This window comes from Alligator mississippiensis, chromosome 4 (genome assembly GCF_030867095.1).
Source record: "Alligator mississippiensis isolate rAllMis1 chromosome 4, rAllMis1, whole genome shotgun sequence".
Taxonomy (NCBI): domain Eukaryota; kingdom Metazoa; phylum Chordata; order Crocodylia; family Alligatoridae; genus Alligator; species Alligator mississippiensis.
In genome coordinates, this window is record NC_081827.1 from 165,690,087 (window position 1) to 165,715,330 (window position 25,244).

Sequence of the window (25,244 nt, forward strand, 5' to 3'; positions counted from 1 at the left end):
CTTCCTGGATGGAATGAAAAGTAAAAAAGCCAGGGGCTGGGCTGGTATGCATACAAGACAGGTAGTCAGTGAAAATATAGATTGAGGAGTCAATGAGTGAGAAGAAGCAGTACAGTAAGTCTACTGCCTGCCATCTCAGCACAGTGAGATAAGTGAAAAGTCTGCTAGCCACCTTCCTGGAACAGCTGAGATTTACAAATAGTCCAAAAAAAAAAAAAAGTAACACAGTGGGAACATTGCTGTACAAAGCAAGGATTTCTTATGGAGATACCTTTTATTGGACCAGCTGTACAGGCGGAGTGGAGTTAGATGCACTCTCTGAAGAAGAAAGTATTGCCTAACTCCATCCTATCCACCCAACTGGTCCAATTAAAGGTATCGCCCTAAGAAATCTGTGCCTCTAGCCTGGCTTCTGGCCCATCGCGGCTCCACCATCGCTCCTGCCCGACTCGGTATTTGAAATATTTAGTTCTCCTCCCCGTGTAATTACTGTTACATCTCCGTAGCTCTTTCGAACTGCAAAGAAGTCTCAGGGGCAGCTACTATCAAGTAGAGGCTTCGGCCCCGCAGCCGAGCGCAAAAGCCCAAATGCCTAGAGTGGGGAAGGGAAGTTGTACAGAAGCCGAGCTGGTGCTCCAGATCCCGCGAGATGTCGGCGCAAGCATGCTCCGCTCGCTGCTCTCTTGCGAGATTTCCAGGCTCTCGCGAGAATGCGGAAGTGTCGCGCAGTTTGGAGATTAGCTATGGCCGTTGGGATGGCGGCAGCGGCCGCGGACTGAGGCTTCTCCCGTGCGGGGGGGGGGCCTGGCCGCGGGGAGCCGCTCGACGCGAGTAGGCACCTGCGGCCTGCCCCGGGGCCCGCCCCTCCTCCCTTCCCCATCGCCGTCCTGCGCCCGCCTGCAGGATGAAGGCGGCTCAGGGGGGCGCTGAGGGTGAGTGCCTGGGGCCAGAGCGAGGCTGCGCCCCCAGCCCCTCGCTCAGAACGAGGCTGCCCGCGGGGGCGGGGGAGGGGGCGCTGCCGGGGCGGGGACAGGGAGATGCTCATCTCCAGGGCAGGCGGCAGCCCACACATCCTTTTCCCTGGAAAGCCAGCAGTCCCTACCCTCAAGTCCCCAGGGGGATGAAGGACCATTTCCCCCCTCCCAGTAGGTTTCAGGGCAGCATCCATCTGTCCTCAGGAGCATGTCAGGGACCCGTAGCGCACGGGTTGGTGCCCTGTATGAAGCCACGGCTGAGCTGCCCAGGAGGCGACCGGAAGACAGGGTTGTGCTCTTTTACCTGCAGCCAGAATCGGGCACTGCTGCCCGTGCTAGTCCAAACCCCTTGGTAGGGAGCGCTTGCTGGTAGCTAAGGGGCTTCTGGCATGTGCTGCTGCACCCGGATGGGAGAGGAGTGTATGTGCCAAGGACGGGATGTTTCACCTGGAGCTGAGCAGCCTCGTGGTTTACAGAATATGAAGGTGCCCAAAACTGTGTTGGTGCAGGTGACCGTGTGGTGTGTAAGCCAGAACAGCTGCCTTGGGTTGAGATGGACCTTCATGTTGTGTGACTTGCAGCCTTATTGGCTGCACCTCTGTGAAAGGTGATGACAGCTGCCATTTGCCCCAACTTAGGCAAGTTGAGCAGATCCATTTAGTTGCTATCATGATGTCAGCACAGCTTTTAGTAGGGCAGAGTTTGGGAACCTGTTCTGTGCAGTAAGGGAAATGGTTTCTAGAGCTTAGAGTTCTTCCCTATATATAATTTGCCCCTGTATACATCAAATGGGCATGGATTCATTCTGAGGGTTTCAGTTCTGCTGTGTTAATTGGTTCAAAAAAAATTTTTTTAATGTGTATCAGAAACAATCCACGAACATATTAAACACACAAATATAAGGCATGTCTAAATCCACCTCTTCTGCAAAACTAATAATCATCATGCTTTCAATGTAAATTAAAAAGAAGAACTAAAATTAATAGCTAGTCTGACAGACAGGTTACTTTTCTTTTTTTTGGTGACATCTGGTGCCAGCTGCTAAGCAGGGATAGTTGACTTCCTCAGTTTCTGAAGGAAATAAAAGACTATACTCTGGCTGAAATTCTGCTTCTGTTGATGTCAAATGCAGAACTTCTACTGCATCCCAGTGGACCCAGGATGTCATCCATTATCTGGAAATTTGTACCAGCCATTTTAAAGAACTGTTTTCTGCATGTGGACCTGCAGATGCATTCAATATTAAGTTTATGGCATAATACAATTCCCAAACTGAGTTTTGAAATGCCCCTAACATATTTACACAAATAGGAACTTGTGCCATTAAAGTTTTAATCCTAGGTTTACCTTGAACTGGACACCTCAGTTGAAGTTGCCAAAACAAACGGGGATGACTTTGCTTAAACTCCAGGGTCTAGCTTTAGAGAAGCCTGCTCCATATCTAGTGAAAGGGACACCACTTAAAACTATTTTTAGACAAGTGTTATCCCCAATTTTTACAAATATCACAGAAGATACTCATAACTAGAGAGTAAGGAAAACTATTTTCTCTGTTGTTTCAGCTTGTTTACTTCATGCATTTGATAATACCCTTTGTATAGTCAATGACAGTGTTTCCACTGCATCATCAGTTTCTCTGTAGTTTATAAGCTTCTTTTCCATTGCAGTACTGAAGACCAAAGCACTTTTAACACACAGTAAAAAAGCGCTGTAACCCCCCACCAAATAACAGAGAAATTGAGATGCATAAAACTTGTTTCTTAAGTTTTAAAGTTGATGGAATACCATGAAACCCTGTTTGCTGGGAAGTGAAACTGAAGTTGCTAGTTGTTTCATTGTGTTGCAGTATGCAGATTGCTATCCAGATTCAAGGACACCTCTGTATCCTGCAGGCACCCACCCACAGAAGATGCCAACCCATGGGTCTCTAGTATGAGTAAGATCAGAACTCCTTTAAGTCATAGAAGTCCCAGCTCTCTGCAGCATTGGTAGTTGTTGGCCTGTGTTGCATTCCAGCTGTCACTGCCTCAGTCAGGTCCTTCATTTTAAGTGGGTTCCAGCTGGAGTCTTTATAGGCTGGTGATTCACCCTTCACTGCGTGTTACGAAGGTATTCTTAAAAACAATTTAGAGCAAAAATGTGAGTATAATGGCTCTCAGATTTGGGTCCACAGCTTCTTTTCAGGTGGTCAGTCCACAAATGAAAAAGTTCGAAACATAGAGTGTGATTAGGGTTTTGGGAGTAAGGAGGAGTCTGTGGAAGTATTTTTGCCTTATAAAGTTCTCAGCAGAACTCAGAGTTGAAAAACAAACTGCATATGCATGTTCAGTGCTATGAAAACCAGGAGATTTAACCACTCCTCTTCAAAGATCTGTTGCTACTTCAGGTCTTTCCCATGAGCCTTCAGCAGGTCTTAAAAGTGTGTGTGTATAATCAGTAAAAAGATTTTTCAAAGTTGTGGTTTACCCTAACATTGAGATGGAATGGCGGATCTTTTAGATGAAGGGGGGGTTTGTGTCTGTAAAAGTTTTGTGTTGTTTGAATTAACATTAAATTGCAGCAGGTCCTGAATGAGATGTCTTCTGTAATTTGTCCCATAGAAGCAGAGAAGCTGAACAAGATGAGTTCTCTCTTGGAAAGACTTCATGCAAAGTTTAACCAGAACAGACCTTGGACTGAAACTGTGAAGCTTGTCCGTCAAGTCATGGTGAGAGTTTTCGAGAGATTGGTGATATTACATAGTCTTTTTATGATTCATACTTTGTTAGCACCTGGCAGCCAGTTATCTGAATGTACTTTACGAAGTATTAAACCTCAGGAGGAAGGATCATATTAGTAGTGCTCACAGGCCCCAAACAAGATTAGGGACCCTGTTTTGCTTGGGGAGAGAAAATTCCCACTTCACAAAGCTTGTAACCTAAATAGGTAAGATGGCAAAGGGGAAGCAGACACACAAAAAGGTAAACTATATTTATAGCATAAAGGGACAAAATGGAACATAGGTAGTCGCATATAGAGTCTCACTTATAACCCCTGGAATACAGTCACTACTGAGAATTGAGGACCCTTAGGCAGATGGCTATTAACATGGTTGTGCAGCACAGTCTCTATTAGTCTCCATTTCTGATAAGAGTACAGCTGGTTTTGTGAAATAAAAATATGACTATTACAAATGTTAGGCATGTTGTTCCTTTCTCAATTGTATTTGTAATTCAATGCCACAGCTCAGTTGACGTGTTCATCAAAATGGTGGTTCTGGGACGGAAAAAGTTACCTAGAGTCTTCATGCATTACAAAACAGTGCATGCTTTGCTGAATCTCTATTTCTCCTGGTAAATTCTCAGTTTTTGCAGTCCATTCTTCCAGGTCACTCAGCAGTTTAAGGGGGAAAAAAGGGCATTTCTTGAAACCTCTGTAAGTAGTCTAGATACGCTACTCTCCTTTTAGGGATCTAATTGGAAAAGTAATTTTGGGAGAGGATTTAATTAACTTTAAATTGTCTGAATAAACAACATTTGGCCCTGAATAATAGTTATGACGACTCCATCTCACTGAACATTGCATACAGATAGTTGTTTTCCCTCTTCTGATTCAGGAAAAACGTGTTGTGATGAACTCCGGAGGGCATCAACATCTGGTGAGCTGTTTGGAGACTTTGCAGAAGGCATTGAAAGGTTGGCAAATTCCTTGAAAATATACCTATACAGATATACTCGCATGTGGTTTTTTGCATGTTTCACAACAGAACATGGTTGAATTATTAAACATTAAAACAAAACCTTATCAAACTCGTTTCATTTTGTGTTTGGGGGGTATGTGTGGATTTACTTATCACACACGTTTACTTCTTCCGTCAGTCACAATGCTGCATTGTGAGTACCGACATTATACTTAAGGTAAATATTTTATTTTAGACTATTGTGCATGGTTCCAACCCAAACTGACTTGTCTGGAAACACAGAAGAAAATTTGTTTCCTCTTTATACTTGTGATTCTGGGCAATAATTTTTTTTTTGTCTTAAAAATTGTTTTGCCTATATTTTGAATGTTGATCATTCATGTATATGCACACACACAGATGTCATGTTGCAGGCAGATAATAATGTCTTGTGTAGGAGTGAGTGGCTAGTTGAGACTGACTTAATGCCAGAGAAGTACACTGGGGGAATATAAACTCAGATTAAACTTGCCTTTCTGTCTTGTTCTAGTATCATCCCTTCCCGCCATGACAGATCGCTTGGAATCTATAGCTAGACAGAATGGGTAAGTCGTCTTTCGTGGCCAAGGCATTTCCTGTGTATCTGTACAGGATCATCGTAATCTCACTGCTGTTTTGATTGTTTTTTGTGTGCATCTCATTGCAATTTTTGTTTTGTTTTGTATGTAAGCCTTGGATCTCACCTTAGTGCAAATGGCACTGAATGTTACATCACTTCAGACATGTTCTATGTGGAAGTCCACTTAGATTCTACAGGGCTGCTGTGTGATGTCAAGGTGGCTCACCATGGAGAAAATCCTGTGGTATGTATTACCAATAAAAAGAAGATGGGTAATGTCAAAGACACAGTCTGTCAATTTGTCTCCCCTCAGTACAAACTCAGGGAATTGATTGTGTGGAATATGTTTCTCTCGTCCAAACAAAAAAAAAATCCCCAAAAAAACTATTCTCACTTTTCCAGCAAAAGGTGAAACCCTTCATGGAGTAATTCCTTTTGATTCCTAACGGTGTTTATTTAAACTCTGTGCATCTGAATTGGGATCACTTAAATAATAGTTCATATTGTTCTTCAAATTCCAGTATAATCAATTGACAAAAAAAATGCTGTTTTTTGTTGTTCATCTGTTTCCCTTCATGAGCTGGGAGGGTGTTTTCATTATAAATCAGAGTTTTGTGAATAGAAGATGTATAAACATGGAAGCCTAGAGTTAGGTATGTTAAAAAGCTGACATGATTTTTTTCCTCCTAGACTGCTGGCACCTGTATGTTTTGTCTGAACTTCTGAAAAGCAAGATACGTTTATTAGATGTGTATATATGGATATAGATGTTCAACATAAAGTCCCCAGGTTTGAAAACTGTAGTTTAAGTTAATCCTGTAGTAGTAGCTTGAATTTGTGTTGGAAGTGGTTGACAGACAGGGCATTGGAAGCATACAGGTGCAGAGCAGGGAGTGTTTAAATTGCTTCTCAGCAAAAGATGATTCTCAATAATCTCATTCTGTCCTTGTATTTTTTAGTCATGAAAAGGTTTAAAGCAGATTAATTTGGAATGAATGTATTTTTCTTGTTTTTTGTTTCAGAGCTGTCCAGAGCTGGTGCAACATCTGAGGTGAGCAAAAAGGTTGTTCATTGAGTTCCTAGGATACTGATCAACAGCATTGTTTTGTGCCCTACACATTGTGGCATTCATTAACTGTTTCCCTCCCACCTCCCCCACACACAAACATGCTACCACCCCAAAGTCTATGTACTTTACAAGAGGTTTTCTGGCTATATTTAGCTCTGTGATTTCTGAGTCAGATCATCATGCCTGCTTGTTGTGTGATGCCACAAAATTGCCTTTGACCATTGTTCTTTGCAGAAAGATTTTAGGATAAGTTTAAAGGACCTTTTTTTCTCAGTTACTTGGAACAGAATATCACTAAGCGAAAAAATGATAGTGTACTGCAAAAATTTAAGAAACACATTTTTCTCAAATTCCGGATAACTCAAGTATATTCCTAACTGATTTAAGAACTGTTTATAAAGGCAATAATTCCTAAAAAATGAATAAATAAATAATAAATCCTAATCTATTATAAATTACTATAAAATTACCATTTTTTTCCCTTCTAGAGAGAAAAACTTTGATGAATTCTCTAAGCATCTGAAAGGACTTGTGAACCTGTATAAATTGCCAGGAGACAAGTAAGAATATAGCATTTACTATATTTAGTATTTTTGATATGAGTGTGCAACAGTTCTGCAAGCCCTTAATCACATGCTGTTGGCTTCAGTGGGAACATTTGTGTGTTTAAATGCATGCATAGGTTTGGAATAAAGGAGCCTAAATTACAAATCTATAACACATTGTAATGTCATCTGTTTGGCAGTCCTTCTATTGTTTTGCACTAAGAGATTTGCAAACTGTTTTTTATTGTGTTTGCCATCTGTCTCCATGCATGCAGGAATACAGCATCTAAAGGATACTATAAAAATAACTATATCAACAAATATCTTTACTAACACCCCAATTCTGTTCTAATTTATGTATGTGAGGAGTGCCACTGTGTACTAGTATGTACATAGCTGCAGAATTAAGGTCCACATTTTTACTGAAGGAATCTTTGTAATCTCATTCTGCATGCATGCTGTGAATTTCCATTCACTTAATTTCTGGTTAAACAATGAAGCTAAATTAATCAGTTTCACATTATTTTCTGTTCTATTTTCTCTCTGGTTCTCACTGCTAACAAGAGTGTTTAATTTGGGGGCAGCTGCAGGGGGAATATATTTTGCTTATTTGCTCTTAAATGAAAAAAAAAATTCATGATGGGCAAAATTAAAAAAAAGCAAGCTCTAGCTCACACTCCTAAATCCAAATAAGTGGCTTGGTTTTAAATGTGCCAACTCTGGCACAGCTTTTGTTGACCTCAGAGAGAATAGGAAGTGCTCAGCATCTTTCAGAAGATAACTCAGAACCTTGCTGGTATAGTCATTAGAGAGTATTGTGCCATTTTACATATAAGTCTATGCTCTCTTGATCTCAGAGCATTGCTGCCTAGCAAGGTTGCATCTTCCAGATGAACATATCAGATGAATTTATGATGAATTACTACTAAGCATAAACACTTTTTTTAATTTCCTCCACTGCTGTGTGATTTTTTTTTTTTATTTAAGAAGTGAAGATGTGTACTCAAGTTCCTTTTTCTTTTTTTCTCAAATCATGCAGTACACAGAAGACAAATCAAGTATATATACTGACACCTATTTGCTTGATACCCCTTACCTGAAAACAACCACAACAATCAAACCTCCTAATATTTGAGACATCGTATCATTCAGTTTTCATACGTCTTTACCACAATTGCAATGTAACAGTAACCTGAAAGAAGAATTGTATATTTTCAGTTGCTTTAATCACAGTACTGGGACAATTCAGGTTTTACTTCTAACAATGGATTTAATCTGTAAATCTGAGTAACTTTGAATTCTGTGTTATCTTTAAATGTTAAGGATGGGCTTTGTTAGAAAATACTAAAATTAGTCAGCTAGGAGTTCCCCTTGTTTGCCTGCAGGTCAGGTTGTGTGTCTGGATGTACTTGTGCAGTTTCCTGAACTCTCATTTATTTTTTCTCATTTTTTCCCCAGCAAGCTTAAAACTAAAATGTACTTGGCTCTACAGTCCTTGGAGCTGGATCTCATTAAGATGGCATCAATGTATTGGTAAGAACCTCTAAAATGTGGATTTTTCTTCATTATTCTATAGGTTCCATTCTCAAGTTCAGTCTCTCTTATTGTTACTAGTCATTCATGAGCTGTATGTTGAGGAAAAATTCTTTTGTATGGATTTGTGATATGGCAGTCAATGCCTGTTTATTCTGAGTTCCTGCTAAAGCTGACACCAAGATTAAAACAATTCAGTACAACAGGAAGTTGAAAAAGAATGCTCTCAATATTCATCGTTAGATTTAACTAATGACAATGTTTAACTACAGAATAAGCAGTTAAAATAGAAAGTGGAGCAGCGCAGAAGTTGAGAATACAGATAGAAAAGGGGAGCATGGGGAGAAGTTGACTAAAGCAATCTCTGACACAGCAACTTTGGCAGACATTGTTACTGGAGTGGGCATTGATTTTCCCCTTCACTAATCCAGGGGTTGTCAACCGGGGGTGTGCATACCCCTGGGAGTGCTTGGGCCAGTTCTAGGGGGTGCGTGCATGCAGGCGGGGACAGAACGCTGCCGCCTCCCACGAGAAGGGCCAGGGTGGGGTGAGGGCAGCAGCGCCCCTCTGTGGGGCAAGGAAGCTCGCACGCAGTGGCCACTGCCACCACACACCAGCCCAATGAGCTTCCCTGCTCCACCCCTGCTCCTGGGAGGCAGCAGTGCTCTGTCCCCACCTGCCCGCGCACTGTCCCTGCCTTCGTGCTCTGTGTCCAGCCACGCATGCACCCCTCTCCACCCCACCTCGGTGTCTGGCCACCAAGGGTTACTTAGACTAAAAAAAGGTTGAAAATGCCTGCACTAATCCATTGCAGAGGGGTTGTCAACAAAAGAGATTGGGAATCACTAGCAGTCCTTGATGTATTCAGTGGACTAAACACCCCCTATGCTAAGAAGTGAATTAATTCTCCTTTTTGCCAGTGCTTTTAGATATTTTCCAACTATAGTGCGAAGTAAAAGGAATTCTCCTTTGCTTGACTTTGAATTGTGTGCTAGTGTCTCCTTTAAGGTGTTAGATTTCAGCTGTGTTCTGGCATCTTATAAATCCATGATTCTCTTTCTCTTTCCCCCTCTCTCTCTCTTTTTAAGGCAAGCTACCAACGCAAGTCCCCTTGACAAGATTTTGCATGGCAGTGTTGGGTATCTCACCCCACGAAGTGGAGGTATTTCTCTTCCTTCTGTTTAGCAATACAAAAGGATTTAATAGACAGTTTTTATTTGTCTATAAACTAGCTTTTATTCAAGTGTATGGATCCATCATAGGAGTCTCTGCTGCCATCCATAGACAAGCACTAATAATGAATAAGAGTTGTTATAGTGGAAGTGGCAGCAGTTGATATATTTGTAAGAATCTCATTGTCAGCTTTTTTTGCCAAGTATTTGTCATCACACTGGCTTTACAATACACAGTTTCTCTCTACTGGCATTGATGTTTTCTGGATGGAGTCACAGCGTCATACTTTGCTAGATTTATAGTACTGAGAGATGACTTTGGTATGATTGCTGGTGACTATGAATATCAGACTCACTGGAGCCACCAGCCCACTCATTGACATGCCCATTTTCCACAGGTCATCTTATGAACCTCAAGTATTACATTTCCCCATATGATCTGTTTGAAGATGGTACCAGGGCCCCCATTGCTCTACATGATAACAATGGTAGGTCTTAAAGGCTGCTTTTGGCTGCTGATTGATTATCGTATTTTAGACACAAGTGAGATTTTTTTCAGATTTATTCAAAGTTTTTTGTTTACATTTTTCTATGAAGTAGGTGGCAAAAATATGTTAGAAGGAGGCAGCTTTCTTATTGATTAAGCAACTAATTATCTATTTTATAGAATTTCCATTTTTTGAGAAGAGTGTATATTCTGAAGGTAACCATGTTTATTCTTCTGTGTAAGCATAGAACAAAAATGGCCTTAAGTGAAGTGTTTCCTTTACATAGAAGAATTATGCACTGCATCTTTAGCTGTGTGATTTGGCAAAGGTGTCTTTGCTGGTTCCAAAAACAAACTGATCTCTTCCCATGTAGCATAACAGGAGAGAATGAGTATGCCAGGAGTGTTCCAAGGGCAGGACAGATGTGGTGAAGTAGACCTTCAGCATCTTTGATCATCCACTGTCAAAGTCCATGGTCTTTTATGGACCTTACAGCAGTGACAAAAGTTAGAGTAGGCCCTCTGCTACTCTAGGTCTTGTGCTGGGGTTAGCCAGGCAGGGATCAGAGAATTACAGCTATGCACTTGTCACTTTTCAAAATGAGAAAATCAGGTGGCTGAGGACTTCAATAAGTGCACAAGTAAAACCTGGCTCACTCCTCCCTTTTCCTGAATATAATTGCTCTTTGAGGCTGAAATTTACTCTTGGGAAGATGATCAGAATGAAGCCAATGCATCACTTAAACCCTCAAAATAGGTCTGCTGGTTCTTTGTGCAAGGATGTATTTCATCTTGGATGTCCAACTGTAGGTTTATTTCTGCCCCTGTCTTGACAATAAAACAAGGGTTTGATAGCATCTAGAGAAGGTGAAGTGATTTCAGAGAAATGATACACTGGGAATCAGCCAAAAAATGATAAATGATTGTGCATACAGAAACGTAATCCATGCTTGCAAATCCATATAAAACTGACAAGTAATAGACCCACACCCAGAATATTAGAATAGAAGTAGCACTTTTAAATTAGATTAGACTGTAAGATGCTACATGCACAAATATCATTTACATGGAAGTAGTATTTAACTCATAACACTCATTACTGTTTGATACATTCTCTTTTTTTTCTTCCCTCCTTTTTCTAGTTCCTCGGTCTTTAGGCTTGAATGTATCAGTAACAATCGAAGGAACCTTAGCGATGTACAAACTCCCCATTGCACCATTAATTATGGGGTCCCATCCTGTTGACAACAAAGGGTAAGGAAAGGAGACATTGCCAGACCTTTAATACTGGCCTTCTACAAAATCTAACTGTGTCAATATTTGGGCCCTCTTTCAGTCACTGGTATGACTATGATGTCTGCATGGTGATGACTGCATGGTGTCTTATCATTACTAATATGATTTTGATGTTGCCCCTAGTCTAAGAAATAACCTGCAGTGGAGGCACGATTAAAACATGTTTTTAAGGTGCTAAGTTAATGTCTTAATTTTTCAAAAGGCATAAACAAGTTACCTGTTTTGGGATAAAGAATAAAATTTGCACCTGAAATTCAAAATATTTGCTCACTCCAAAAATATTTTTTTCTGAATGTATTGTAATACTGTCCTGACTTGCACAGCCATCCTACCTGCCTGTAAGTCAGGACCTGTGATAGTCAGGGTAGATACATGCCTACTAATTCTAGGTACAGGCAGTCCTCAGACTTGCGACACAATTTGTTCCTGAAAACCACATCTTAAGTTGAAACGTTGTAACTCGGAACCAATTTTCTCATAAGAAACAATGTTATAAATGGAGGATTGGTTCCTGAATCAAGGCCCAATATCCCATTTTCACCAAAAGTACCCCAAAATTTTGTACTCGATCAGTTATAGATGAGTAATATAGCTACATTAATGTATTTATATTGTAAATAGCAATCATATTGATTTGGAAGGACTTCTTTGAGGTGACTTTGCTGGACATTTTGAAGGGCTTTTGGTTGGACTTTTTGAAGGGCTCTTGGCTAGTCTTCTCAGGGGTCTTAGCTGCAGGTTTTTCTGGAGTCTTGTCTGCTTTCTTAAAAAAAGTGTCCAAGGAAGTTTGGACAGATGTTCTCCAGGGAGATGAGCGACGCAGCGAACTTGTTCGCTAGCGTGGCGTCACATCAGATCAAGCATTGTAAGTTGAAACTGACGTTGTAAAGTTAAAATGGTGTCAATTTATAAACATCGTAAGTGCGAAACGTTGTAAGTCAAGGACTGCCTGTACAATAAAATGTTACAAAAATTCACTATTTTAGGACTCCATCCTTTTCATCAGTCACCAGTGCCAACAGTGTTGATTTGCCAGCATGCTTCTTCTTGAAGTTCCCACGACCTATTCCAGTATCCCAAGCTTTCATTCAGAAACTTCAGAGCTGCACAGGTAAGCTACTACTTTGTTATATAATTGCCACATTTTTAAACATATTTTGTGCATACTGTTGACGATTGGATTATTCTCCTAACTATTAGGTCTTTTCTTTCATCGAATACTGGTCTCTTTAGCTGTATGATTTGTTTGTTATGTTGTATTTGTGTCCTCAGGAATTCCATTGTTTGACACCCCACCAGCATTTGTCCCCCTGTATGAGCTGATTACACAATTTGAGTTATCCAAGGAGACAGATTCTGTACCTTTAAACCACAACATGCGCTTCTATGCAGTAAGTATGTCATGATGGTTGGAGAAACTTGAAGAAAACTAGAAATGCTGGGTGTGGAAACTATCAAGGACAGTTGTGTCTGTGTAGTTGTTGGTTAGGGCATGACTTTTTTTATCAGCATAATATTACTGATATACTCCTACTGTATATAGAGTCATACCATATAGTTAAAGTGGCACAATTTTTGTGTGCAGGCAGGGCTTAAGTTATTCTAGCACTGAATGCTAAAAGCCGCACCAAAACACAGTACCACAGTAGCTAAACTAGAAAGTTGTTCTGCTTTGAATGTGGACTTGTCTTCAAGTGGACTGCCACAATAGTGTTTGTTTGCAACTTTGGAATGCTTTATTCCATATGGTATCTCAAAAAGGTTGTGCACTGCTGTGTCGTACTGTAAGTAAAAATACCCACCAGGCATGTGGTCTGTATCCGTTGGGTTTTCTTGTTCAATGCTTCCATTTGGCAAAGAATCATATTAAAAAAAAAAAATCTTTGGAGTGTATAAGCTAAATTGACCAGAGAATAGCAGCTGTTTGGTTTGATAACATTTCATAAAGTAACTCTTCAGGTTTGTACACATGCTCTTGGAACTGGTTCTTCCAAGGATAGGTTAGCCTTTTTAATTGTAGTTCTAGCTACTCAGTCCTCTCAAAGGTAGCCAAAATTATATAGTGTTCCATATATTGGCTTTATATTAAATCACTAGATCTCAATGTGTGACTGTTCTGGCTAAAGACCTAGTAGCTAATTTATGGAGGTAAAAGATTGGCAACTGTGTTGAAAGATGTAGTTTGCATTGAGCTTGCCAACATTGTCTCAAAATGGCCAGCTAAGGCTGCTTGCAGATGTTGGGGTGGGGGGGAATAGCACTTCACTTTAAACTTGGAGTGCTTCCATGCCGAGCCCAGCACATGTCCAGAAGAGGCAGCTCATTAGTTTCACACGCCTTTCCCAACATCTGTAGAGATCGGGTGCTTTAGTGGAGCTTTTAATAGCACCAAAAAGCTCTTCTGCAGTGCCCGATCTATACAGATGCTGCAGAGCCCAGTTGAAGTAACACGCTGCTGCTTCCAGTAGAGCGTTTTGGGTTTTTCCCCCCATATCTGTCAGCACTCTAAATGTTCAATATTAATGTGGAATTATTTGAGTTTTGAAGGCACATGAGAGTCTTACTGCTGTTCAAATTAACTTTGTGCATTTACTGCAGAATGAGGGAGGAGTGACTTTCTAGTTGTAAAACTGAAAAAAAACATGAAAATTCAAATGTCACTCCAGCCAGAAGAACAGAAGTCTAATAACAAGTGCCCCTGGGTTCTCTGCATGGCCCTTCCACTGTCTCAATCATGTGACTTTTAGATACACTACTTTATCACTTGGGGTGTAATCCTGGCTCCGTAGAAATCAATGATAACTCTCACTGATATCAGTGGGGCTGGGATTTCATTTTTTGTGCCTCTCTTTCCCCAGCTGTGGAAAGGACACAATATTAACAACCTCATAAGAGGGTAGTAAAGTTACTATGTGCAGAAGTGCTTTGAGATCCTCCACCAGAAAACACTATAGAAGTGGAAAGTGATGTAAAAAATTTCATGGCAGCACTCTCTTGTTCTGCTTGGTCAGGTTTGTAGTCAGTTTATAAAAAGGTCTTATTTTCAGAATGTATGTCCCCACCATTTATACTCTTTCCAACCAAAAAGGTAGCTTAGCATGGCACGCATTTTGGAGCTGCGCTTTCTTTGGCAGATGTCTATCACTACCTTGTATCCAGCACCAATTGGAGTAAAGCAGGGATTGTTTCTCAGGCTCTTCCAGGGCAGCAGCACTGCTATTTCCTGAACAAGGATGCTCCTCTACCAGATGGCAGAAGTCTACAAGGAACCCTCATTAGTAAAATTGCCTTCCAACATCCTGGCAGGGTCCCCCTCATCCTCAATTTGATCAGGCATCAAGTGGCCTACAACACGCTGATTGGTAGTTGTGTCAAGCGAACTGTTTTAAAAGAAGGTAGGTGTCGCTTTGATTTTATTTAAGAGAAAATCTTGTGTTATTTTCTGTTGATTGTTAGTATCGACCTGGGGAGTGGGAATTAAGAAACCCAGATTGCTTTTCTTTACTGTTTTCTTATTCCTTCTTATATGAGGTTATTCAAGTTTGAGCCTTTGTTTCTCACTTTTGCTGCACTTATTTACCAGCCTCCCGTGTCTTTCAGATTCTCCTGGGATCCTGCAATTTGAAGTGTGTCCTCTTTCTGATTCCTGTTTCAGTGTATCCTTTCAGCATCCTGTGAATGATTCCCTTGTGTGTGGTAAGTCAGGTTCTATAAAAAGCATAAGCGTGTTTCTAGATAGATTTTAGAGGAAGACAGGACTTTTCCCGCAACAGTCAGAAGTTTAATTTCTCCCAAATGCCTTTTTCCTTGTCTTTCAGTGGTAATGGATGTGCAGGATTCCACACATGTGAACTGTAAACTATATAAAGGGCTCTCTGATGCTCTCATCTGTACAGATGACTTCATTGCCAAAGTTGTTCAAAGGTAAGCCATGCTTTTTTTATACTACTATTAGAAGTTAGAGTATCATTTACAGAACATCATCACAGGATGCTGGTTCTCCAGCTTTCATTCTTCAGAAAGATCAGATTGCCACCTCTTTTGGTTAAGCTATCGTCTCCACAATTACTTATAAAATACGATAAAAGGTTTGGCCAAAAGGAATGCCTAAATTGCTGAAAACTTGTCGCTTTCCAATATTGAATAATAGAAGCTGCATCAAAAATCTAAACCAGGAATGCCAAACCTTTTTGCCTCCCTGGGCCAGATGAGCAGGTCTGGGTGCCAGTGCTGGGTCTGTCTGCAGGCTGGTTCTGGCTGGTGGGCCCAATCCAGCTCTGTAGAGCTTGAAAGTTTGGCAGTGGGGAGCAGTAGCAGTATTAATTTTGATAATCAGTGATCTGTGGCATTGATTTTCAGCCTTCTCAAATCCACTTATAATAGTATTAAAACCAGACTTGCATTCTGCATCTCAAAACTTTGCAAATTACACTGAAATAGTTCCATTTTTGGGTGGTGTAATTCTAGGAGCAATTCATCCTTTTGTTTACAGATTTGGGTGGTGAGGAAAAGTGAGGCCAGAGTATTATTAAGGCTGGAACTGAGTTTCTGCTATAACTGCTGCTACAACAGCAACTACAGACCTTAATAAGTACTAATATTCTGAACTCCTGTCTTAGTTGTATTCCATAGTTTCATAGTTGGTAGGGTCAGAAGGGACCTGAGCAGATCATCAGTCTAACCCCCTGCCACGGCTGGAAAAAGTACTGGGGTCAAATGACCCCAGCAAGGTGTTCGTCTAACTTCCTCTTAAAGACCCCCAGGGTAGAAGCCAGCACCACTTTGCTTGGAAGTTGGTTCCACGTCCTAGCTGCCCTGACTGTGAAGTAGCGCCTCCTGATGTCTAGTCTGAATCTACCCTGTGCCAGCTTGTGACTGTTATTTCTAGTCACTCCTGGTAGTGCTCGGGGGAACAGGGACTCCCCCAGTGCCTGCTGGTCCCCTCTGACTAGTTTGTAACAGGCCACTAGATCCCCCCTCAGCCTTCTCTTGTGGAGGCTGAACAGGTTCAGGTCCCTTAGCCTCTCCTCGTAGGGCCTGCCCTGCTGCCCCCTGATCATGCAGGTGGCCCTCCTCTGAACCCTCTCAATGCTGTCCACATCCCTCCTGAAGTGCGGCGCCCAGAACTGGATGCAGTACTCCAACTGCAGCCTGATCAGTGTCGCATAGAGGGGAAGGATCACCTCCTTGGACCTGCTTGAGATGCATCTGTGGATGCATGACAAGGTGTGGTTGGCCTTCCTGACCCTGTCCCCACACTGTCGGCCCACGTTCATTTTGGCATCAATAATGATTCCAAGATCCTTTTCTGCCTCTGCACTGACAAGGGAGTTCCCCAGCCTGTAGGTATGCTGCTGGTTCTTCCTTTCCAGGCGCAGCACCTTGCACTTGTCAGCGTTGAAGCCTAGCCTGTTCTCATCTGCCCACCGCTGTAACCTGTCTAGGTCCAATTGCAACCTATTCCTCCCTTCTAGCGTGCCCACATCCCCCCACATCTTAGTGTCATCAGCAAATTTGAATAGGGTGCTTTTTACCCCCTCGTCCAGATCACTGATGAAGATGTTGAACAGCGCGGGTCCGAGGACCGAGCCCTGGGGGACCCCACTGCCCACATCCCTCCAGGTCAAAAGTGACCTATCCACCATCACTCTCTGGGTGCGGCCCTCCAGCCAGTTAGCAACCCATTTGACAGTGTAGATGTTGACACCACAGTCCCCTAGTTTAGAATGGGGTGAGAGACAGTGTCGAAGGCCTTCCTGAAGTCCAGAAAGACTACGTCCACTGCTACCCCTGCGTCTAAGGATTTTGTGACCTGATCATAGGCCACCAAGTTGGTCTGACAGAATCTGCCTTTAATGAACCCATGTTGGTTGCCCCTAAGCATAACCTCCCTTGCTGGCCCCTTGTGGACATGCCCCTCATGGACATTCATTTTCATGCTTCATACTGAAATTACTTTCAGAGTTTTCCACTGTTAGAGTTAAAAGGTCCTGATTCTGACACTTGAAATAACCCTGTAAACCTGCCATTCACACGTATGCTTTATCACAGGGGTATCAAATATATGGCACAGGGGTGCATGTTCCAGAGATCTTGGGGCACCTGGAATAAGTGTACACTACACATGTTGCCTGCCCTGACTGGACTGCACCACATGTAGTGTCTACTCCAGCCAGTCTGGGACCCACCCTACACACAGCACCTGTGAGTGCCACATGCAGTGCAGGTCCTGGGCTGGCTGGAACATGTGCCATTTGTGGTGTGGTTCCCAGAGTGGTCATCACATGTGGCACAGTTGCGCTGGGCCAGGTACCACATGCAGTGCAGCATCTCTTTGGCTCATCTGGGATCTGTGTTGCATGTAGCATGGGTCCCAGATGACTGGAGTCAAGTGCTTGATCCAAACTACTAGGGAAGTGGGGAGGAGAGGGGGTCTGTGGATTTGATCTGGCCCATGGACTGGCTCTGCACCATTCAACTAGCCTGCAGAGCCCAGGTGAGTTTGACACCTCATTTTTATCAGAATTATTCAACTCCAGGCAATATTGGAGGCATTTAGAACCCTACAAGTTGTTATAATTCTCTGTACCTATGTAGAAACTTTTCTTTGAAGATCTCCTGTGTTCTTTATAAATATTAATTAATGAATTATCTACCTTCACGGGTGCATAGTATTATTTAATTTTACGTCTGAGAGAGCTTGAGGCCCAGAAATGTTAAATTGAGTTTGCCATGGTTAGACAATTGTTGGTAGCAGAGTGAGAAGTAAAACCCCAGGTCACATTACTCACATTCTTGTGTTTGAACTACAAAAACATTCCTTTTTCTCAGTAGGCAGATGTTACTCAGTCATTAATATATTAAAGTTTAATACTTGTAATAAGAAATGAAGGGCACTGTATTAATCCAGGTAATACACAGAGGGACTGTTCTCTGCTGCCTGTAAATAGATACAGCCAAGCTTTAAGCCCCTAAATTCCAACAATTCTTAGCTCTCTTGCTGCCTTGTGCATTTGATGTTGGGCAAGTTTCTTTCCATTTGTATTAGTCTTGTCCCCCCACCACCCCATCCTGCAAAATGGGAAGAGTTCCTACCTTGCTGGGCTACTACAAGTCCTTTAAAGGTCTAAGAATGCCTTACATGAAAGCTGCTATAGAGAAGCAAAATGCATGCTAAACCCTTTGCATCTTGTGTCTTGCAGATGTATGTCCATTCCTGTGACCATGAGAGCTATTCGTAGGAAAGCAGAAACCATTCAGGCAGATACTCCCGCCCTGTCCCTCATTGCAGAGACAGTAGAAGATATGGTGAAGAAAAACCTTCCCCCAGCCAGCAGCCCCGGGTATGGCATGACCACAGGCAGCAACCCAATGAGTGGTACCACCACACCAACAAACACTTTTCCTGGGGGGCCCATCACTACCTTGTTTAATATGAGCATGAGCATGAAAGAGAGGCATGACTCAGTGGGCCATGGGGAGGACTTCAGCAAAGTGTCTCAGAACCCAATTCTCACTAGTTTGTTGCAGATCACAGGGAATGTGGGCTCTGCCATTGGCTCAAGTCCAACCCCTCCCCATCACACACCACCACCAGTATCCTCACCAGCAAGCAACACCAAGAACCACCCCATGCTCATGAACCTTCTTAAAGACAATCCCCCTCAGGATTTCTCCACTCTGTATGGGAGCAGCCCTCTCGAAAGGCAGAACTCGTCTTCTGGCTCCCCCAGAATGGAAATGGGCCCTGGGGGGAATAAGCAAAAGAAAAAAAAATCACGCATACCGGCAGACAAGCCCAAGCATCAGACTGAGGATGATTTTCAGAGAGAACTGTTTTCAATGGACGTTGATTCTCAGAACCCAATTTTTGATGTCAACATGACCGCAGATACACTGGATACCCCTCATATTACTCCAGCGCCCAGTCAGTGTAGCACTCCACCTACTACATACCCACAGTCTATACCTCACCCACAGCCCAGTATTCAGAGGATGGTTCGGCTTTCCAGTTCAGACAGCATTGGAGCTGATGTTACTGATATCCTTTCAGATATAGCAGAGGAGGCTTCCAAGCTACCCAGTACTAATGATGACTGTCCGCCCATCGGTACTCCAGTAAGAGACTCTTCTAGTTCAGGACATTCACAAAGTGCCCTCTTTGACCCAGATGTGTTTCAGACAAACAATAGTGAGAACCCATACACTGATCCAGCAGACCTTATAGCAGATGCTGCCGTGAGCCCCAACAGTGATTCTTCAAATCATTTTTTCCCAGATGGAGTAGATTTCAATCCTGACTTACTGAACAGTCAGAGTCAAAGTGGTTTTGGGGAGGAGTACTTTGATGAGAGCAGCCAGAGTGGAGATGCTGATGATTTTAAGGGCTATGCACCCCAGCCTCTAAGTACTTTAGGAGTGCAAGTGTTGGGGGGTGATGGAGGAGAAAATAAATTTAAAGGAAGCAGTCAGGCAGACACAGTTGACTTTAGTATTATTGCATCTGCGAGCAAAGCACTGGGGTCCTCTGACATTATGGAGCATCACAGTGGAAGCCAGAGCCCTTTATTAAGCACAGGAGATTTGGGAAAGGAAAAGCCTCAGAAACGGGTAAAGGAAGGCAATGGTTCTGGGAGTAGCTTATCAGGGCCTGGGCTAGATGGTAAGCCAGGAAAACGCAGCCGGACCCCCTCTAGTGATGGTAAAAGTAAAGAAAAGCTTCCAAAACGGAAGAAGGCAGACACAGAAGGGAAGTCTCCATCTCACAGTACATCTAACAGGCCTTTCACTCCACCAGCAAGCACAGGTGGGTCAAAATCTCCTGGAAGTTCAGGCAGATCCCAGACTCCCCCTGGGGTAGCTACTCCTCCTATTCCAAAAATCACAATTCAGATCCCAAAAGGGACAGTGACTGTTGGCAAACCTTCTTCGCATGGACAGTATACAAGTAGTGGCTCAGTCTCCTCCTCGAGCAGCAAAAGCCATCATAGCCATTCCTCCTCTTCTTCCTCCTCCTCTTCTTCCACCTCAGGCAAAATAAAAAGCAGCAAATCTGAAGGGTCTTCTGGCTCAAAGATGAGCAGCAGCCTCTACTCAAGCCAGGGTGGCTCTGGTTCAGGACAGTCGAAAAGCTCAGCTCAGTCCGTGGGAAAGCCTGGATCCTCTCCCATCACCAAACATGGCCTCAGCAGCAGTTCTGGAGGTACTAAGATGAAACCTCAAGGAAAACCTTCATCGCTTATGAACCCTTCAATGAGTAAACCAAACATTTCTCCTTCTCATTCTAGACCTTCAGGGGGTTCTGACAAGCTTGCCTCTCCAATGAAACCTGTTCCTGGTACTCCCCCATCATCGAAAGCAAAATCACCTATCAGTTCAGGTTCTGGAGGTTCGCATATGTCTGGGACGGGATCAAGCTCAAGTATGAAGTCTTCTTCAGGAATGGGTTCCTCTGGATCCATGTCCCAGAAACCACCACCTTCATCAAACTCTTCAACAGCATCTTCATCTTCCTTTTCATCGAGTGGTTCTTCCATGTCTTCATCTCAAAACCAGCATGGAAGCTCCAAAGGCAAATCTCCCAGCAGAAACAAGAAGCCATCTCTGACTGCAGTCATAGATAAACTTAAACATGGGGTTGTCACTAGTGGGCCTGGTGGTGAAGATCCAATGGATGGACAGATGGGGCCGAGTTCCAATTCCTCAAGCCATACTATGTCCTCCAAACACAACATGTCTGGAGGCGAGTTCCAGGGGAAGCGGGAGAAAAGTGACAAAGACAAATCTAAAGTCTCTGTTTCCGGAGGATCTGTTGACTCTTCCAAAAAGACTTCAGATTCCAAAAATGTTGGAAGCACTGGTGTGGCCAAGATTATCATCAGCAAACATGATGGTGGCTCCCCTAGCATTAAAGCCAAAGTAACCTTGCAGAAACCCGGGGAAGGTGGTGGGGATAGCTTGCGGCCTCAGATGGCCTCTTCCAAAAGCTATGGCTCCCCTTTGATCAGTGGGTCTACTCCAAAGCATGAACGTTGCTCACCCAGCCACAGTAAGTCACCAGCATATACTCCCCAAAACATAGACAGTGAGAGCGAGTCTGGCTCCTCCATAGCAGAGAAATCCTATCAGAACAGCCCCAGCTCTGATGATGGAATTAGGCCTCTGCCAGAATATAGCTCAGAAAAGCATAAGAAGCACAAAAAAGAGAAGAAGAAAGTGAAAGACAAAGATCGTGACAGAGAGAGGGATCGTGACAAGGACAGAGACAAGAAGAAGTCTCATAGCATTAAACCAGAAAGCTGGTCTAAATCACCTATTTCTTCTGACCAGTCTCTGTCCATGACGAGCAGTGGTATTCTGTCAGCTGATAGGCCATCTCGGCCAAGCCCCGATTTCTTGATTGGGGAGGAAGATGATGACCTCATGGATGTTGCTCTAATTGGCAATTAATTTTTTTTTAATTTAAAAGATGAGGTGTGTACAGCACTGACTGGGTTCTAAAGATGGAAAACAAAGAACCATTCATTTCAGACCTACCACGCTTACCTTAAAAGACAATGTTATAAACAGCAAAAAGTATTGCTGAGGATATCAAAAACCTGAACAGAACACCTGTGACTGCTGATCTGTGATGGTGAATGGCATCTCAGATGGCAAACCACTTTCCTGACTGTGGCCTTGATCCTGCAGACACTTACATTTATGCTTAATTTTACATGTGTTAATAGTCCCCATGACAGTTAATGGGTACAAAATAAGTATGCATGTAAGTGCAAGAGCAGACCCTAAATTGGTGCAAACACAAAAACCTAGGTTATTCTGGGAGAATCATATTTCTACTGCCCCCCTTTTCCCCTTTCATCATAAGTTTATTTTTAGGAAGTTTTAAGATAATTATTTTAAGGCATATTTTAATAATTGGGGCTTGGTTTTTTCTGTTATTGTGGGATGCTTTCAGGAAAAAAATGCTTTTTAAATTTTTTTATTTTTTTTTTACTTCATCATTCAGTCTCTGATTCTTTGAGGTGCTGAGGTCCTTCATGTTCCTCTAGTATCAGCATCAAGGCAAAATCAGACACTATGTTCTGATGAACAGTAAGATTTTATTCCGGGTTGAATTGATGAAGGATATTTGTCTATGTTGGATTTCCTTTTTGTTTTAGCTATTTATTTATGTCCATATTTGAATGCCTTGTGCTGCTTGCTTTCATGCAGTCTTTACGTTTTAATTGTATGATTTAGGGCTCAAAGGGACTTAGGAAAGTGGGAGTTTGATTAGAATCTGGGGACTTGAAATGCTCTGGACGTGTGCAGCCACTGTAGCTTTGGTGAAGTTGGTAAAATCTCAGACAACTTTGGAGCAAAATTAAATTGCAAACAAAATAGTGACCCTCTGGTTTCTATTATCTTAATCTGAGCACTGTTTGATTTACAGCAAATGAAATTCCGCAGAATCCCGCCAATACTTCATTTAGACAAACAGCCTTCACAGCAATGTGTTTAAGGCTGAATCCTGCAAACACTTACAAATATGCTGCAGAATCTGGCCTTATTTTAAAATATCTTTTCTGTTGTAATGGTGCCAAGGGCATTTTTTAAACTTTGTGCAGTACGTTTTTCATCATCAGCAATGCTGTTAACACGCACAAGCATTCTCCCCCCACTTCTTTGGGGATTTTTAGTTCACCAGTATGCATGAATCACTAATGCGCTGGTGTTAGTACTTAATGCTGCTGAAAAGCAGACCAGAGTGGTCTGTTGTCTGTAAAACTTCACAGCAATATAAGCAGCAACTTCCCCAAGTGGTGGATTTTCCTCTGTCCCAAGACTTTAGAGCAAAGGGCAGGCAAGGTCTCCTAATCCTGTTCCCTAACAGGATAAGAATGAAGAATTTATTTTATGAATGAAAGCAGTTAAAATGATGTTCATGGGGAGGAGACATGGAAAAGCCTTCATGTACTCAAATACAGTATATAAAAAGTACTGTGCAATCTTCTCCCTTTAGGTCTCATAGGCAATCACACAGTCTGAAATTCTGGCCTCACTGAGTTTTCACATTGACTTCAGTGAGGGCAGGATTTCACCTGTGGACTGGAGAATACTCTGGACTGGCAGTATGAAAAAGACCTTATTTTGTAGGTTTCCTTCAAACTGCTGAAACTTCCAGTCTTGCATATAGTCCAACCCCTTGTCAACTTTCAGGGCAAACAGCTTCTCTTTTCTGGGTTTGTCCAAAGCCAGTGGAGCGCATATTATTTTGGCAGAATGGCTTCTACTCAGCTAGTTAGTTAAACAAATGGCTTTTCCATTCTTCCTGTCCTCAACTTAATTTTGTGATATATGCTGAAATTGCTATTATATGGAAAGCAGCAGTTGTGAATTTCTCTTAATACTTTCTATAACTGGTGATCTCTCCCTTCTTGTATTTTCCAATCTTCATCCCTTGCTCCCAGTGGTCTGCATACCATAGTTTCCCTCTCACCAATGCTCCCATCTTCATTTACTGAGATGATAGAAAATAGTAAATAAAGTCTAAACCTGGAGCAAATGACATTATCTTATGCAGCATCAGAATCGTATGACTGAGGTGTCTGTGAAGAGGATGTACGAAATACAACACCAGATGACTTTATCTTGAGACCCTGCTACAGCTGCTGCTTCTTGGAAAAAATACCTGTTCAGACTCCAACAGGTTGTCTGTTTTAATTTTGTCCCTCTCATTGAAGTTACTTTGTTTTAAAAGAGCCCTTTGAATTGTTTTGGTTTGTGTGAAGGCTTTACAGAATCTGATAGCACTTTTACAAAATTGGTGCAGGATTTGGGATTTCAAAGGGTGCTTCATTGGATTCCCATGAAACAAGTGTTTCATGTAATGGTGTTTTAACAAAATATAGGAGAAGATTATTTTAAACAAAAACACTGTTCAGCTTCCCAAAGCATACAGGTTAAAATTATAAGGGTATTTTAACTGAAATGACTGAACGTATTTCCTTCCCTGCTTACCCAAGACCCAAGTTCAATGTTCTAAATTGTTCCTGTAAAAGGTGAGCATTGCTAACACCTAAAGAAATACAGGGAACAAAGTTGCATCCTCTTTAAGCCTCTGTTGACATCAAGTGCTGCAAGAGAAACTGAGTCCCAAACTGTGGTTATAGCAGGTAAACAAGGTTTTTTTAATCCATTGTACTGCACTATAATTTTTTCCCTTTGATTCATCATTTATTTGACACTAAGTATGGGAGAAAGATAACTATTAAAAGTCAGGCAACAGATGCATGATGCTTCCATTGCACTGATTAGAGAAGAGGTACACGTGTCAATATTCCACAGACATTTTACATGTAAAATGCTTGGTCTCTCAAAAATGTTTTATTTTAAAAATATTTTTGCTTATTATCTACAATATTTTACATCTTTCAGTATTGGAAAGATATATGTATAAACAAAATAAAATAAGCCAAACCTTTTAATCTCAGGTTAAGAAATGTACATTGAGATTAAAAGAAAATGGTTCTTTCCTACATGGTCATTATGTAAATATGTGTCTTGAAGTTTGCTTTTTTGTGGGCAACTGTGTAAATATTTCCTGCTAATTTTTTCATTCTTTTTTGATGTAGAGTGTACTTTCAACTTTTTGGAAATATTGCAAAGAACATGTTTATTTACATGCAAATAAATTTCTTTGGTAAGAATGTTTGTGTCACCTGTATTATTTAAGAGGACATTCTGCCTCCCTACAGCTGTCTTAACAGAAATGTGTGAGTTGAGGTTGTGAGTTGAGTTCTCACATTATGGGACAGATGCTTTTGCCTCATTTAATGTTTGTGCTTTGCATATTGAAGGTACAGGAAAATTCTGGTTGTATAGCCACAGCAAAGTGTAGGGTTGTCCC

General features: G+C 42.0%; 1 protein-coding gene across 1 annotated transcript; it reads left to right on the forward strand.

Annotated features, from left to right (window-relative positions):
• The first annotated feature begins 735 nt into the window (after nt 1-735).
• MED1 (mediator complex subunit 1) lies at nt 736-25,044 on the forward strand. Its single transcript, XM_006274976.4, has 17 exons — nt 736-932; nt 3,575-3,681; nt 4,570-4,648; nt 5,183-5,237; nt 5,363-5,495; nt 6,274-6,302; nt 6,809-6,880; nt 8,324-8,398; nt 9,487-9,560; nt 9,969-10,058; nt 11,200-11,311; nt 12,340-12,464; nt 12,626-12,744; nt 14,547-14,748; nt 14,954-15,049; nt 15,172-15,277; nt 18,556-25,044. The coding sequence occupies exons 1-17, from the start codon at nt 905-907 to the stop codon at nt 21,800-21,802; spliced, it is 4,749 nt and encodes a 1,582-aa protein (XP_006275038.2). The 5' UTR covers nt 736-904; the 3' UTR covers nt 21,803-25,044.
• Nucleotides 25,045-25,244: the final 200 nt, after the last annotated feature.

Bases quoted from the DNA above. Each gene is read 5' to 3' on its own strand.
- MED1 (XM_006274976.4), top strand. From the start codon at position 905: ATGAAGGCGGCTCAGGGGGGCGCTGAGG. The intron at 9,561-9,968 runs GTATTTCTCTTC...CATTTTCCACAG, and splicing joins TCTCACCCCACGAAGTGGAG to GTCATCTTATGAACCTCAAG. The intron at 12,745-14,546 runs GTAAGTATGTCA...ATTGTTTCTCAG, and splicing joins ACAACATGCGCTTCTATGCA to GCTCTTCCAGGGCAGCAGCA.